Source organism: Chroicocephalus ridibundus, chromosome 2 (assembly GCF_963924245.1).
Source record: "Chroicocephalus ridibundus chromosome 2, bChrRid1.1, whole genome shotgun sequence".
Taxonomy (NCBI): domain Eukaryota; kingdom Metazoa; phylum Chordata; class Aves; order Charadriiformes; family Laridae; genus Chroicocephalus; species Chroicocephalus ridibundus.
The window spans coordinates 169,801,850-169,818,060 of NC_086285.1; the positions used below are offsets into that span (position 1 = coordinate 169,801,850).

General features: G+C 58.6%; 1 protein-coding gene across 1 annotated transcript in view; it reads left to right on the forward strand.

Moving 5' to 3' along the window:
• The window catches only part of LOC134510889 (epiplakin-like), a 38,591-nt gene extending 22,682 nt beyond the window's left edge, over positions 1-15,909 (forward strand). The window contains exon 3 of the mRNA XM_063324101.1: positions 12,909-15,909. Within this exon, the coding sequence (XP_063180171.1) occupies positions 12,909-15,909 (3,001 nt within the window). The remainder of the gene's footprint in view (positions 1-12,908) is intronic.
• The last annotated feature ends 302 nt before the right edge of the window (positions 15,910-16,211 follow it).

The window sequence follows — 16,211 nt, forward strand, 5'->3', positions numbered from 1 at the left end:
GGAGTAGCATGGACTGTGTGGCCCTGGCAGCCCCAGCCTCTACCCTCCCCTGCCTATCACCAAGGCCCGTGCCTTCCAGCACAAGCATGGCACCGCTCTTGTTGCTCCAGGACATGCCACAGTCTCATGGCAGCCACCTTCTCCTCCAGCCGGGGACCAGTATGGCCCCGCTCACCACACTGGACCATCGCCTTGCAAAGGACACTCCATCCAGGAACGTGCCCAGGCAGTAATTAACGCTCATTGTGGATAATTTTTGGTTGCCCAGAGAAGCTGTGGCTGCCCCATCCCTGGAGGGGTTCAAGGCCAGGTTGGATGGGGCTCGGAGCAGCCTGGGCTGGTGGGAGGTGTCCCTGCCCAGGGCAGGGGGGCTGGAACTGGATGATCTTTAAGGTCCCTTCCCACCCAAACCATTCTACAATTCTATGATAATTAGACACCAAAGCTGCAAAGATGAGCATGAGCATTACACCCACCTTCCTGCCACATGCCATTTCAGGCTGGAGGGCCCCAAAGCCTTTTATTTGGGACCATGATGGAAGCTGGGTGGCCTTTCTTGGGAAGCCAGCTCCCGCTGGCCTTTTTTCGTCTGCCTGTTCAAAGCCTCTCCCTCCCTTTTTGTCCGTTTTACCCTTCCTGGAAACTTAACTTCCTCCTTCACGATGGCAAACAGGAGTAGCTGGTGCCGGTGCCCAGGCAGCCGGTGGCACTGCTGGGCATAACATCGGACTACGGTGAGGTGCCTGGGCCGGGAGAGCCGTGCTGTGCCGTGGCATGGCACCATGCACCGGCACATGGCCACAGGCACACCATGCACCAGCCACACTGGGCTCCAGCCGCAACCGGGGCTGGCCCCTGGGCCGGAAGGGTGCTGAGCTGTGGCCTCCAGGAGATCAAAGCACCCACCGGCAGCCAGGTGTGCCCGTCCCCTGCCCGCCCCTGGAGCACATGTACCTTGCCCTTTGTGCTGCGCTGCCTCCTGCCCTGCCTTCCTCCACACCATCCCTCCAAGCCCACGCAGCCCTCTCCTCCCAAGATCTCAGCTGCCTTCTCGCCCCCGTCTCACTCATGGTCAGGTCTCCAGTCCTGCATCAAGCATCTCCACCAACACCAGCAGCATTTTCCACACACTGGCCCATTGGCCACCACCGTCGGGCTCCTGGCCCAGCCCAGGCTGCATGTTTGAGCTCCAGATCTGTCCTCCTCTTGATCCTCCTCGCTCAGCCATCCGGCTGCCCCTCAAGCCCCTCCGAGCTGCCCCCAGCCCCATTGCAGGGTGAACCATGGTCTCTGCTGGTCCCCCAGGTTTCACAGACCCCGGCACGCTCCCTGGCCCCTGGACATCCTCCATGCCAGGACTTCCCCACCCTGGACAACCATCCTGCAGGACAAGAGCCGTGTGAGCCTGGCCAGGAACCATGAGCACCCCAGCACCTCTCCCCCATCAGAGCACCAGCCTTCCCCGTCCAGCTCGGAAGCATGCGTGCTGATGCCAGACCACGCAGTTCCCCGGCCCTGCAGGGAGGGCTCGTAGCCCTCACCACCTACATGGAAGCTGCCCACACTGACTCCGTGCCACGGTCTGTGGGGGCTGCGCTCGCCCCAGTCCCACCCACCCCTCGGCTCACTGCTCTTCAGCTTTGCTGGCCAAAGCCAACAAACCCTCGAGCAGCCCCGGGGCCTGGGGGGACGGTCTGTAGCCTCAATAACCCAACCATCAGCCCCGGCAGTGCCCAACAGCACATTCGAGGATCAGCTGCTGGCAAAGCTGGAAGGGGTAAACATGAGACCACCAAGGGTATAGATGGGTAGGGACCCTGCAGGGAGGTTCCTGCCTGCAGACGAAAGCGGAGCTGGGGGAAGCCCTGGGTGCCTTCTGGAGGAGGGTGCAGCCAGATCGCCCTGTGCCCCAGCTCTCCATGGCGCAGCAAGCCCCGTGTCCTAGAGAGCCTCCTGGATTTCCAAGCTCCTGGCAGAGGGACATTTGCCTTTGCTTTGTCCCACCAGCAACATTCAGCTCTGCACAGCCCAGTGGTGTCCCGAGGTCAGCCCCGCAGACATCCCGACAGCCGAGGCTCTGCTCTGCACCGTGGCCCCCACTGGAGCAGGAGCTGCACAAGCAGAGAGCTGTACCCTTATCATAGAGTCATTGAAGCATAGAACACCTGGTTGGATGGGACCTCAAGGATCACCTGGTCCAACCTTTCCTGGCAAAGCATGGTCCAGACAATGTGGCCTAGCACCCTGTCCAGCTCAGTCTTAGAAATGGCCCATGCTGGGGAATCCATCACTTCTGCTGGAGTACTTCTGGAGTCCTGTGCCCAGCTTTGGAGTCCTCAGCACAGGAGAGACACAGAGCTGTTAGAGCCAGGACAGAGGAGGCCCCGGAGATGCCGGGGGGGCTGGAGCCCCTCTGCTGTGGGGACAGGCTGGGAGAGCTGGGGGGGTTCAGCCTGGAGAAGAGAAGGCTCCGGGGAGACCTTCCAGCCCTTTCCAGTCCCTAAAGGGGCTCCGGGAAAGCTGGGGAGGGACTCTGGAGCAGGGAGGGGAGCCACGGGACGAGGGGGAAGGGTTTTACACTGACAGAGGGGAGATTGAGATGAGATGTGAGGAAGAAATTCTTTGCTGTGAGGGTGGTGAGCCCCTGGCCCAGAGAAGCTGTGGCTGCCCCATCCCTGGAGGGGTTCAAGGCCAGGTTGGAGGGGGCTTTGGGCAACCTGGGCTGGTGGGAGGTGTCCCTGCCCAGGGCAGGGGGTGGCACTGGGTGGCCTTTAAGGTCCCTTCCCACCCAAACCATTCTGTGATTCTGTGATTATGCCAATTGTTCGCATTGTGAAAAATCTTCCTCTTGTGTCCAGTCGGGATCTCCCCAGGAGTAACTTTTACCCATCACCCCTCGTCTTTTCCGTGTGACTCCTTGTGAAAAGGGAGTCTCCGTCACCCAATGTGCCCTTCGGGGAAGACAGGAGTGTTGGTGGGGGGACCTGGGCAGGTCTGTAAGTGTGCCTCCTTCCCCTCGCTGTGCCCAGGAGGGAAACTCTTCTGCCGGGAAGTCTGGAAGCCAAAGAATAAGCAAGTTCACTGGAAAGGGTGGCAGGACGCAGTTGCCACTGTGGCACACCCCGGCTTATCTTCTGCCCCGCCGCGGGCCAGGTGGCCTGAAGCACTAGCCAAAGTCTTGCCGATCCGTTTCCCAGGAATCACGTGTCAGGGTAGGAGATGCTTGAGAGGTTCTTTCCCACAGAGATGAGAGTTGTGCAATCACATATTTCCAAGCCAGAATAAAAAGCATTTTTGTCTTTTCTGTTTGTCCATGGTTGCCTGCCTGTGCCCATCCCTTGGGTGCTGGGCTTGGCTGGTTCGTTGTGGTTTTTGACAGAGGACGTTTTTGTTATTCTTTCCTTTAAAAGCGCATTGAGTGCGCGGCTCAGCCAGGTGAGAACATGCAGAGCAGGCGTGGCAGCGTGCGGTGCCTGCGGCCGAGGTGAGGTTCCCCCTCGGGTCCCACACCGCCGGCGCACGCGGCTCGGCAGGTCCACGGCGCATGGGCGGCTCTGTGCCCCGGGACACCTCTGCGCCGAGAATGCCGGTGCGCGAGCTCCACACCATGGGTCCTGTCGGCACAGGGGCACCGGTGATGATGATTTTCTCTGGTTAATATTCTCTGGGTAATTTTCTGGTTAATATTTTCTCTGCTGTGTGCGGGGGCTGCCCCTGCATGGGTGTCCCTGGAGGGCTGCTCCAGCATGGGGGCTGCCCTCTCCTCCCCAGGCATCACCCACTGCAGGGACCCCCGAACTCCCCGAGACCCCCGTACGGCTGTAGGGACCGTCTGGGAGGGAGTCGAGTCAGCAGCCGAGCTCTGGCAGGGGAGTCTCCCCAAATCAATTGCTGACGGAGAACAACACTCCCCAAACGCCCTGGTGCTGAAGCATCCCTGAGAAAGCCATCTCCCTGCTCTCTGATGTGGTTCATGGCTGCTGCAGCCAAGGACACCTACACCTTCCGGCAGGTGAGGCCGAGCCACCCGGCTGCAGATACCTGAGCCCAGGTGTCTCCCTGCCCGGCTTCCCGGGAAGCTGCAGGACCAGCCGGTGAGTCACCCAGCGCAGCGGGGACAGGGGCATCCGTAGAATCACAGAATCATAGCATTGTCTCCGTTGGAAGGGATGTTTCGGACCATGGAGTCCAACCACCAGCCCAGCGCTGCCAAACCCACCGCTACCCCGCGTCCCTCAGCGCCGCGTCTGCCCGGCTTTTCCATCCCTCCGGGGATGGCGACTCCCCCACTGCCCTGGGCAGCCTCTTCCAACGCCCGACAGCCCTTTCCATGAAGGAATTTTCCCCGATATCCATCCTAAACCTGCCCTGGCGCAACTGGAGGCCGTTCCCTCTTGTCCCGTGGCCTGTTCCTTGGGAGAAGAGCCCGACCCCCCCTGGCTGCCCCCTCCTTTCAAGGAGTTGTAAAGAAACTCCATCATCAAGAACAACCCCCTGGTTTGCTCGCGAGGCCTCATGGTCAGCAGTATTCACCTGCAGCTGCTAAAACCAAGTGTCAGCATTGGGCTGGTGCTTTCCAGTGCCCAGAGAACAGGGAACGTGCCCCATGATACCTGTGTCACTGGCTAAGATGCTGGTGATGCTCCTGGGTGGCAGACGGCGGGACGGGAGCCTTCCTCTAAGTCTCAGGTCCAACTACGAGCCCCAGGAGCAAGGGGAAGGGATGGAGGCAGCACAGTCACGCACACCCAGGCTGGGCAGGGACACGTGTCCCCGTGCCTGTAACACACCAGTGCACGACCACTTTGGGAATGGGGCTGAGGATTCCAGCCCAAGTCCCCTTTCCCTGGGGACAGCATGCAGGCACTGGAGTCATCCATGGGACACAGGAGCGGCCGTCTGCCTGGAGATGCGCTTGTGGGCACCCTTCTTCTTCATCTGCCCTTCCCTGGGGGGGAGGTGGTGACAGAGGAGCAGGGGGGCCTGGGAACGTGGAAGGCCAGGTTGTCCTGTGACCGGGGTGCAGCCCCTGTGGTGGCTCTGGGAGCTGGCACAGGGCTCACAAGCAGCATCATCCCAGTCCTCTGGGGAAATAACTGGGACACAGTACTGGGTATCTCCAAAAATCCATCCCTCTATAAAAAGCCTTTGACAGTGCCTTAGAGAAGATCACGAAAGAACTAAGTTTCTTCAGGGCTGAAAAGAAAAAGTTTTTCTCAGCACGAGAGAGACACAGAGCTGTTAGAGCCAGGACAGAGGAGGCCCCGGAGGTGCTGGGGGGGCTGGAGCCCCTCTGCTGGGAGGACGGGCTGAGAGAGTTGGGGGGGTTCAGCCTGGAGAAGAGAAGGCTCTGCGGAGACCTTCCAGCCCCTTCCAGGCCCTAAAGGGGCTCCAGGAAAGCTGGGGAGGGACTCTGGAGCAGGGAGGGGAGCCACGGGACGAGGGGGAAGGGTTTTACACTGACAGAGGGGAGATTGAGATGAGATCTGAGGCAGAAATTCTTGGCTGTGAGGGTGGTGAGTCCCTGGCCCAGGGTGCCCAGAGAAGCTGTGGCTGCCCCATCCCTGGAGGGGTTCAAGGCCAGGTTGGAGGGGGCTCGGAGCAACCTGGGCTGGTGGGAGGTGTCCCTGCCCAGGGCAGGGGGTGGCGCTGGGTGGCCTTTAAGGTCCCTTCCCACCCAAACCATTCTGTAATTCTATGATCATGTCCCAGCAGCAGGTTAGGAGGTAGGGAGGGAAGCGTGGGATTAAATACTCGGTCCTCGTCGGGGGAGAGGGAGCTCTGTTCTCTGCTGACGAGGGGACAATCTGTGAGCAGGGTGAAGGTGAGGCACCAGCATTTCCACATCACACCACTCTGTTCAAGCCACCTGGTGCCTCTGAGGGAGGTGGGGCTGCCCAGAGACCTGCGCGTGCAGGAGGAGGTGACATTCAGGGCTGAGGCGATGCTCAGGGCTGATTCACCGCAGGTGATGTTTGTGTGTGGCGCACGTCACCCCGGCTGCCCCGGGTAGCCAAGGGAGAGCAGGTCCACGCGGCTGGTGTTTCTCTGTGGACACATCCTTCGGCAGAGATGTGTAAGTGGTCAGAGGAGTCATGCTCCGGGCTCCGGCGAGTGTCCCGGTGTGCTCCACGGCTATAACGGGACCCAGGCTCCAGCTCCGCGGGAGGCGTCCACTGCGGCAGGTAAATCACAGCCTCCGCCTTGACAAATGCAAAGTAATGCACCTCCAAGGGGAAGCCACCGACTACGCGCACTTCAGAGGTGTCTAAACAAGCTGGGCCAGCTCCAGGTAGTGGTCCAGTGGTCACCAGAGCGGCACAGCTCAGTGGAGCGTCCTGCTTGGCCGCGGTCAGTGCCGTGCTGTGCCCGAGGAGCGCGTGGGGCCGACGCAGAGCAGCTCCATGCTGCCGTTGGGTGCTCAGGCTGGCACACGGGGTCTGTGTTGTACCGAGCAGGGAGAGACGGGACCCTCCTGCCTGGGCCAGGCCGGGGACCCTCTGCACCCCATGACACCCCGCTCCTGCCGAGGACACGGCTCAAACAAAGCTTTGGCCATAGCCCAACCGGAATGGCCGACCCTACCGTGCCGTGCAATTAGCAGTGCATTTGCGGCATCTGTAACTAACTGATATGACACAGGCTGAAAATAGATATCAGGCAAGGAAGGGTTTGTGAGGAGGGAGTAAAGACAACAGAAACGGGTCCCATGTCCACCTTTTCCTCTGTGAACGGAGGGACCTCCTGCAGGTGTGTTCCCCAGAGCCAAACAACCTGAGTGAGTCAGAGGGAAAATGCCTCTGCGTGCTGATCATCCAGTCTGGCGAGCACCCACGCGGGCAGGAATGTGCACCCCAAGCAGGACACCCGGGGGAGGAAGGGCAGGGGCAGGCAGCACCTCCTCCGCACTGGGGCACCCCGCCATGCGCACCCACTCGGGGACAGAGCCACCGCCCCCCACGGGCACACGGACCGTCTGTGCCTTGCACACACACACACGGAGTTACACGTGCACACGCTCGCACGGCGTCACCCACACACAGAGTCACACAGGAGCACGCGCCGTCACGCACGCACATAGAGGCGCTGACACACATGCGGGTGGATGGCAGCACAGACGTGGTCACAGGTGCTCTCAGCTGCTCAACACCCGAGCACACACCATCTCTTCTCCCAAGGAACAGGAGACGGGACAAGAGGAAACGGCCTCCAGTTGCGCCAGGGCAGGTTTAGGATGGATATTAGGAAAAATTTTTACACTGAAAGTGTTGTCAAGCGTTGGAAGAGGCTGCCAAGGGCAGTGGGGGAGTCGCCATCCCTGGAGGGATTGAAAAGCTGGGCAGACGCGGTGCTGAGGGACATGGGTTATGGTGGGTTTGTCAGTGTTGGGTCGATGGTTGGACTCCATGGTCTGAAAGGTCCCTTCCAACCCAGGCAATTCTATGACTCCATGATTCTGTGATACACAAAGGGCCGCAAACCACAACAACCCAACCAAACCCACCCTTGCTCTGGTGAGCCTGTTCACCAGGGCCGTGGCTGTGGTCTGACGGGATGTGGCCCATCCTACACCGACACAGAAACAGACCCAAACATGGGACTGAGCTTCAGCCCTGCTAAGTCCAAAGCTGTCTGGGACCACCAGCCTGCCTCTGCCAGCTGGCCAGATGGCGCAAGCCCTCTGCAAGCAAGCGGTTGATGGGGTGGCCCGAGCTCCTGGGCAGACGCTGGCCCTCCCTGCTCACTGGGAGCGTGAGAGCTTTCCACCCTGGGCACTGACCATGCACTCCACGCATTGAAAATTATGCCAGCAGCCATCACCTCTCCAGTGCCTGCATGGTCCCAGGCCACCGTGAGGGACAGCGAGGGACAGGCTGGGTCTGTCCCGCTGCAGGAGGGTGGCTGCCAAGGGGGTCAAGCCAGAGCAAAGGCAGATCAAACAATTCCAGATCCGTGGAGACCTCCATGGCAGTTGGGACCACAGGCAGGGCAGTCCAGGAGCAGTCATGCTGGGCACCCGCCAGAAGAAGGTGGTGGCAGAGAGTCCAGAAGCCTCATGGTGCCTCCACAGCTATTGCTTGCCCGAGCTCCAGGGAGAGACGCGCCCCACGTCTGCACCAGGGCTGGTCACTGTGTCCCAGACCCTGCCACCCCTCCTGGGCTCCCGAGGCTGGGGCTGCCATGGTCAGATAGAATCACAGAATGATAGAATTGTCTCAGTTGGAAGGGACCTTTCAGACCATGGAGTCCAACCATTCGCCCAGCGCTGCCAAACCCACCGCTACCCCGCGTCCCTCAGCGCCGCGTCTGCCCGGCTTTTCCATCCCTCCGGGGATGGTGACTCCCCCACTGCCCTGGGCAGCCTCTTCCAACGCCCAACAGCCCTTTCCATGAAGGAATTTTCCCCAATATCCATCCTAAACCTGCCCTGGCGCAACTGGAGGCCGTTCCCTCTTGTCCCGTGGCCTGTTCCTTGGGAGAAGAGCCCGACCCCCCCTGGCTGCCCCCTCCTTTCAGGGAGCTGCAGAGAGCGAGAAGGTCTCCCCTCGGCCCCCTTTTCTCCAGGCTGAACACCCCCAGCTCCCTCAGCTGCTCCTCACCAGACTTGTGCTCCAAAGAACAAGGGCCTTTTCTCCTGCTGAGCCCCTTGGCAGCCACCCTCCTGCAGCGGGACAGAACCAGCCTGTCCCTGTATTTCAGCACAGGGCAGGGCCACCGTGTCTTCCCCAGGGGCGGGGAAGGGAAGGATTTAAATTGGGCGCTTGCCTCGGCGTCTCATCCGGGCTGAGAGGCAGCAGGAGGAGGAGGAGGAGGAGGAGGAGGAGGAGGAGGAGGAGGAGGATCAGAGCCTGCGGGGAGCCAGCCGCCCTGGGGACGTGCCCAGCAGGTAGGACAGAGCCCACCTGGAGGGGACACTGGGGCCACCACTCAGCCCCACTTCAGCAGATATCAGGGGACTGCAAGGGGTGCAGGGACCTTGCGTCTACCCTGAAACCTAGGGCTTGGAGGGCAGTTCATAGAATCATAGAATTGCCTCGGTTGGAAGCAACCTTTCAGATCATCGAGTCCAACCATCAGCTGCTGGGACCCAGGGGACTGGTGAGCAGGAGGTCTCCAGGCAGGACTGGGTCCTTTCCAACAAGGGACAAAGTGACAGAGTGGCACCAGGGCTGGATGGAGCTGCTGCTCCATGTGATGTGCTTTGTGTCCCAGACACCAGAGCTGCACAGATGGGGACATCGGGGTATGGGAAGGAACCACCAGGGCTGCGGGACCTGCCCGAGCCCGCAGGCACCACGGTGGGAGGCTGCCGGCCGGCGCGGTGGGTCTTGGCCGGAGTCTGGCGGCTGGAGCTGTGGGACGAGCACCAGGCTGGGGGGTGCTGATGCCATTTCACCCCCTGGGGCGCAGGTGGGGCTTGGGACCACCCCTGCTCGCTCCGGCTGGAAAACCGCTTCCACTGGGACCTCTTGGGCTGGGCTGCTGGGACAGCTTGAAAGGACAGGCAGCTCCTGCCCCGGGAGCTGCGTGTGCAGCCAAGCCCCAGCATCAGGAGCTCTGATTAGAGACCAGCTAATGATAGCTTGCGGTTGGGCAACGTCTTTCCAGTATAGGGCGTTTGCACGACATCCGTGTCCTACATAGGTGTCGCCGGCTCCAGGGCGTGACACAGGACTCCGCTTTGTCCTGCACCGAGTGCCACCCGCGCCGGCAGCACAACCAGCCCATCACCTCCCAGGAGGGTTCAGGAGAAGCTGCTCTCCAGGGCTGGAGCCACAGGGTGGACCAGAGCCGCTGGCTGCAGAAGAGCCCAAAGCCACCCACGGGCAGGGTCCCCAAAGAGGCAGGGGCTGGTCTGTCACTGCGGGGATAAACCGCTCCCCCATCATGATCCATCTACGCCAGCATCAATCCGATATTTAAATGCACCAAAAGCAATGACTCAGAGACTTTTAGACCAGTTAGGTAAACAGTTGGGGAATTAAGCTGTGACCCTGATAATGAGCTAAGCATATCATTAATGTCAGTCACTGTTGTTTATGGGAGATGGGTGTTCCCCAAAAAAATGTTTTGGACTTTGTTTTTGCTGGTTTTACAAGACTGTGGCCTCATCACCACACAGTGTTGTGGATGTGGAAAGTTTACAGGGCTTCCAGAAGAGACCAGGTGACAGCATACGAGACATCCCTCGAAGATTACTACACAGACCCAAAACGCATCCAGCTCATGAAATCCACCGAGCTGGAAATAGTCAGAGGCTGACACAAAAAACAGGGAAATTTTACACACTTTGCCCCATTCTTCATACTTCTCCTGTTGTCCACTTACCGCTCAAGATGGACGGGTCCTGCACTTGGGTCACACCAATCCCATGAAGGCTACATGTTGGGGGCGGAGTGGCTGGAGAGCTGCCCGGTGGAAAAGGACCTGGGGGTATTGGTCAACAGCCGGCTGAATATGAGCCAGCAGCGTGCCCAGGTGGCCAAGAAGGCCAACAGCATCCTGGCCCGTATCAGGAACAGCGTGGCCAGTAGGACTGGGGCAGTGACCATCCCCCTGTACTGGGCACTGATGAGGCCCCACCTTGAGTGCTGTGTCCAGTTTTGGGCACCTCACTCCAAGAAAGACATTGAGGTGGTGCTGGAGCGTGTCTAGAGAAGGGCAACGGAGCTGGTGAGGGGGCTGGAGAAGGAGGAGAAGGGTCTGGAGAACTTGTGAGGAGCGTCTGAGGGAGCTGGGGGGGTTCAGCCTGGAGAAAAGGGGGCCGAGGGGAGACCTTCTCGCTCTCCGCAGCTCCCTGAAAGGAGCGGGTAGTCAGGCGGCATCAGGCTCTTCTCCCAAGGAACAGGAGATGGGACAAGGGGAAATGGCCTCCAGTTGTGCCAGGGCAGGTTTAGGATGGATATCGGGGAAAATTCCTTCATGGAAAGGGCTGTCGGGCATTGGAAGAGGCTGCCCAGGGCAGTGGGGGAGTCGCCATCCCTGGAGGGATGGAAAAGCCGGGCAGACGCAGTGCTTAGAGATACAGTTTAGTGATGGCTTTTGTCAGTGTTGGGTCAATGGTTGGACTAGATGATCTGAAAGGTCCCTTCCAACCCAGGCCATTCTGTGATTCTGTGATTCTGAGATGGAAACAAGACTCGGGGCTACACAGACCCTTGGCCTGACTCTGGTGTCTGCTCCAGAGCATGGCTGCCTTCCCCTGAAAACTTCAGGGAGCGCAACTGGCGTCTTGGGGAAGTGTGCTGCATTTTCATGGGTGAGGGCACCCACTGGACTGACTGTGACTGGCCACACTAATTGCAAAGTCCAAAAAATGGGAGAGACCCCTGCGAGCAGCCACTTACAGCAGGGTCCCTCAGGTACCTGCTCTTAGTCCATCACTACTCTCTAATTTTTATTTTTATATATATATATAAAATTTTATCTACCTTTTTACCTACACAGCCATTAGCTAATAACAAAGATTGGCCATTCATGACGTCACATAGCCAGAAGCTCCCAGTGAAAATACTCTACGTGCAGAGTTATTAAATCACGGGCCTCGTTGCCTCGCGATGCTGCGGAGGCTGACACCAGACCTGGACTCGCAGAGCTGACTGCAGGGGTCCATGGAGGTCTGTAGCCTGTGGTGGCTACAGATTGCGGTCCAGGGCAAGCGGAGGGCCGTGTGCCAGAGGGCTCAGCCAGAGCATTGCTCTCTACCAGCCTGTTCCTAAGGCAGTTTCCCTAAAAATCTGTAGAGAGGGCCTTGTCCCTGCTGCAGAGAGAGCACTCAGGCAGATGAACCCTCCTGTTGACTCTGCCCTTGTCCCCAGTTGCTGGAACTGGTTAGAATGGTCCCTGGGATGGTGGGGGCCAACTTGTCCTCCCATGGTCAATGCCCACAAAGTCAGCACGGGCCAGGAGCGGTGCCAGCACACCGGCAGCAGCAGGCCCCAGTTTTGGAGGACAGGAGAATGTAATGGGCTGGGTACTGGGGGCTCTGCCAACCCAGTGGCCTTAGAACCAGCAGAGACCCGGGCACAGCCCAGCTGCCGCAGAGGCACAGCCTGAGAGAAGGTCTCTGCCCACTTGGACCCACTGCTGCAGGTGGATCTGACCAGCCACTCACCTGTCACTAAGGCCATTCCCACGTCCTGTGTCATGACGGGGTGGTGCAAGAGGAAAGATCTCCGCCACCCTCACAGCCTGTCCATGACCAGCAGGAAGCCAGGCAGCGTGGTGGCCTAAGTGGAGAAGAGCAGAAGATGTCTTTCAGCACTAGCCGGCACCTCCCTGCAGCCAGATAGTTGCTGGTGGCAGTCACATCAGGAGGGCACTGCCGCTTCTTGGCACGGCCTGTGCTTGTCAAATGACCACCAGCTACATCTGCCAGCCCAGGGTGGCACAGGAGCCAGTGCTGGGGGAACAGGGGGGTGAGCAGTGGCCATGCTGCCTGCTGGTGACCCATGGCACAGCCTAGAAGAGAGCAGTGGTTGTGTCACCCAGGAACAGAAGAGGAAGGTGACAGAGGCCACAGGTCTGAGGCAGCGTCAGGGTCTGGGAGACCAGGCAGTTCCTTGGGGCCCCCAGGACCAAGATGGGATGCTTTTTTGCGGAGTGCATGTCTGTCACTAGACCTGCTGTTCTGTGACATGGTCCTCAAACCTCTCTGCCCAAGGCAAAGACCCCGTCTGGGCTGTCACTGCTCCTTCCAGAGAGCTCAGGAGGGAGCTGGACAAGGGGCACTCTTGGCCCTGGTTGCTGCTGGGAGACGGATGGCAACAGCAACACCCCAGACCCCACTCCCCGCTTCTCCCTGGGTTCCCGCCGCCACATCCAGGGAGAAGTTTTCCTCTCACACACCATGAAAACTGCACAAGAACCTATGTCTTACCAAGCCATTTCTTTCTCTCTCTCCTCAGACACACGTGGTGCCCCACAGTAGCAGGACTGTTCCCAGAGACAATGCAGAAGATGAGCGGACCCCCTCAGGACAACAAGTCAAGCAACAACATGGGCAGTAACCTGCTTGCAGATGGACACAAAGAGGTGGGTGGGGGTGGGAGCAACTTCATAGCTGGAGTCTTCATCCAGGCCATGAAGAAGAAGATGAGTATCTATGATGCCATGATGAGGGGGCTCCTGACACCAGGTACGGCCCTGGTGCTGCTGGAGGCACAGGCCGCTTCAGGGTTCCTCACCGACCCCGTGAGGAACCAGAAACTATCAGTGAAAGAGGCGCTGACCGCAGGACTCATTGGCAGAGATTTTTATGAGAAGCTGCTGTCGGCAGAGGGAGCAGTGACAGGGTACACAGAGCCATACACAGGACACAAGATCTCCCTCTTCCAGGCCATGAAGAAAGAGTTCATCGTCAAGGAGCACGCTATCCGCCTGCTCGAGGCCCAGATCGCCACTGGCGGCATCATCGACCCCGTGCATGGCCACCGCCTCCCCGTGGAAGTGGCCCACCAGTGTGGCTACTTCGACCAGGAGATGAGCCAGTTTCTTTCTAACCCCAAGAATCAAACAAGAAGTTGCTTCGACCCCAACACCCACGAGAACCTCACTTACACACAGCTCCTGCGCCGCTGTGTCCCCGACCCGGACACGGGGCTGCTCATGCTCCAGGTGATGGACAAGGGCTCCGTGCTCTACCAGCTGAACAAGGATGCCCGGAAAGTCCTGCAGGCCGCCCGCACCACCCTCAGCGTGGGGCTCTTCCAGGGCCAGAGCGTCACCGTCTGGGAGCTCCTCTTCTCCCGCTACATCCCTGATCACCAGAGAGAGGAGCTGCTGAGGAAATACAAGGCGGGGACAGTGACCATCCCAGAGATGATCACCATCCTCACCACCATCGTCACCACGGCAGAAATGGAAAACGGGGATAAGAGCTCATCCACAGTTACACCCAACAACGAGGTGGAAGCATCACAACCAGTTCAGGATACGCACTCCCAGGAGCAACAGTTGAGAAAGTCCTTAAAATCTGCGACCATCTATGTCACTGCTGGTGAGTTCCAGGGGCAAAACATTTCCTTGTTGGATCTGCTCTTTTCCAAATACATCCCTCAAGGGAAGCGGCAAGAGCTGCTGGAGCTGTACAGAGCAGGGATACTGACCACAGGACAGGTGGCTACTGTGGTCACCAACATCATAAACAGGACAGAAGCTGCAAATGCTGCACTCATGGTGAACACCAGAAGTCCACACAAGGCGGTGACAAGGACAGAGGAAAATGGAGATGGTTTCTCAGCAGAAGATGCGCAACTAGATAACATTTTGAAGTCTACCACGATTGAAGTGCCAGCTGGTGAGTTGCAGGGGAGACAGGTCTCTGTGTGGGACCTGCTCTTCTCTGACTACCTCCCTGAGGAGAAAAGGCAGGAGCTCCTGGAGCTGTACCGTGAAAGAGTATTAACTCTGGAGCAGATGATAACTGTTGTCACCACTCTCATTAAGAAAAAAGAATCTACAGGCAGGAAATTCCTAATTGCAGTCAAAACTTCCGACAAGGACACTGTGTCAGCAGCAGGAGAGAAGGATGGCGACTCCCCCAAAGAAGAACCGTGGGAAAAAGCCTTGAAAACCACAGTCGTCGACATGGAGGTTGGAGAGTTTCGAGGCCACAAGATCTCTGTGTGGGACCTGCTCCACTCCAAGTATATCCCTGAGGAGAACAGAAAGGAGCTCCTGGAGCTGTACCAGGCAGGAGAGTTAACCCTCGAGCAGGTGAAAATGGTTGTCAGCACTATTGTAACCAAGGCAGAAGCAGCAAGGGCAGAGCAATCGGCGAATGCGAGTAGTCCAAGAGCAGAGACAACAGTTGCAGAAGCTGAGGACACCCACCTGCAGGAGGACAACACCTGGGAAGAGACCCTGAAGTCCACTACAGTGGAGATGTCAGTGGGTGAGTTCCAGGGGAGACAGGTCTCTGTGTGGGACCTGCTCTTCTCCAACCACATCCCTGAGGAGAAAAGGCAGGAGCTCCTGGAGCTGTACCGTGCAGGTGCATTGCCCTTGGAGCGGTTAATAATTGTTGTCAACACTCTCATTAAGAAAAAAGAATCTACAGGCAGGAAATTCCTAATTGCAGTCAAGACTTCCGACAAGGACACTGTGTCAGCAGCAGGAGAGAAGGATGGCGACTCCCCCAAAGAAGAACCGTGGGAAAAAGCCTTGAAAACCACAGTCGTCGACATGGAGGTTGGAGAGTTTCGAGGCCACAAGATCTCTGTGTGGGACCTGCTCCACTCCAAGTATATCCCTGAGGAGAACAGAAAGGAGCTCCTGGAGCTGTACCAGGCAGGAGAGTTAACCCTCGAGCAGGTGAAAATGGTTGTCAGCACTATTGTAACCAAGGCAGAAGCAGCAAGGGCAGAGCAATCGGCGAATGCGAGTAGTCCAAGAGCAGAGACAACAGTCGCAGAAGCTGAGGACACCCACCTGCAGGAGGACAACACCTGGGAAGAGACCCTGAAGTCCACCACAGTGGAGATGTCAGTGGGTGAGTTCCAGGGGAGACAGGTCTCTGTGTGGGACCTGCTCTTCTCCAACCACATCCCTGAGGAGAAAAGGCAGGAGCTCCTGGAGCTGTACCGTGCAGGGACACTCACCCTTCAGGATCTGGTCAGCACCACCAGCAGCATTGCCACCGACAGCAAAGAAAGGCACCTTGCAACCCTTCCCCAGCAGACAGTGGATCTCCTCCAGTCCGAGGGCTCCTACATTACTTTTGGCCAGTTCCAGGAGCAGAGGGTGTCGGTGTGGGAGCTCCTCTCCACCAAGCAAGTCTCCGAGTACAAACGAGAGGCACATCTCGACACTTACGGCACGGGAGGGCTGACCGTGAACAAGATCACCATCACCACCACAGTCGTCACAGGCCCGCAGCGTAAGAAGAGACACCACCAGGACCACTAGCACCACCCACCCCAGAAGAGGGTCTCCTGGGGCAGGCTCGGCCTGGGTGCTCGTGAGAGTTTGCTCCCCACATAACTTAATTATGGGCAGGAAAGAGCGGTGACAACCCTGTGCATGCAACGGGGTGGGTACCTGGTTAAACTCTTTGCTGGCTCAACTGCTGCTGTGATGAGGTTTCTTTTGACCAACAGAACTTTCCTGGAGGGGTCCTGGGGAGGGTGCAGGGAGGGTTGTGAGGGCAGTGTTCCGACAAAGAACAGGGAAAGGTGGGGCTGGCACCCAAGTCGGATGGGTTGGGGACT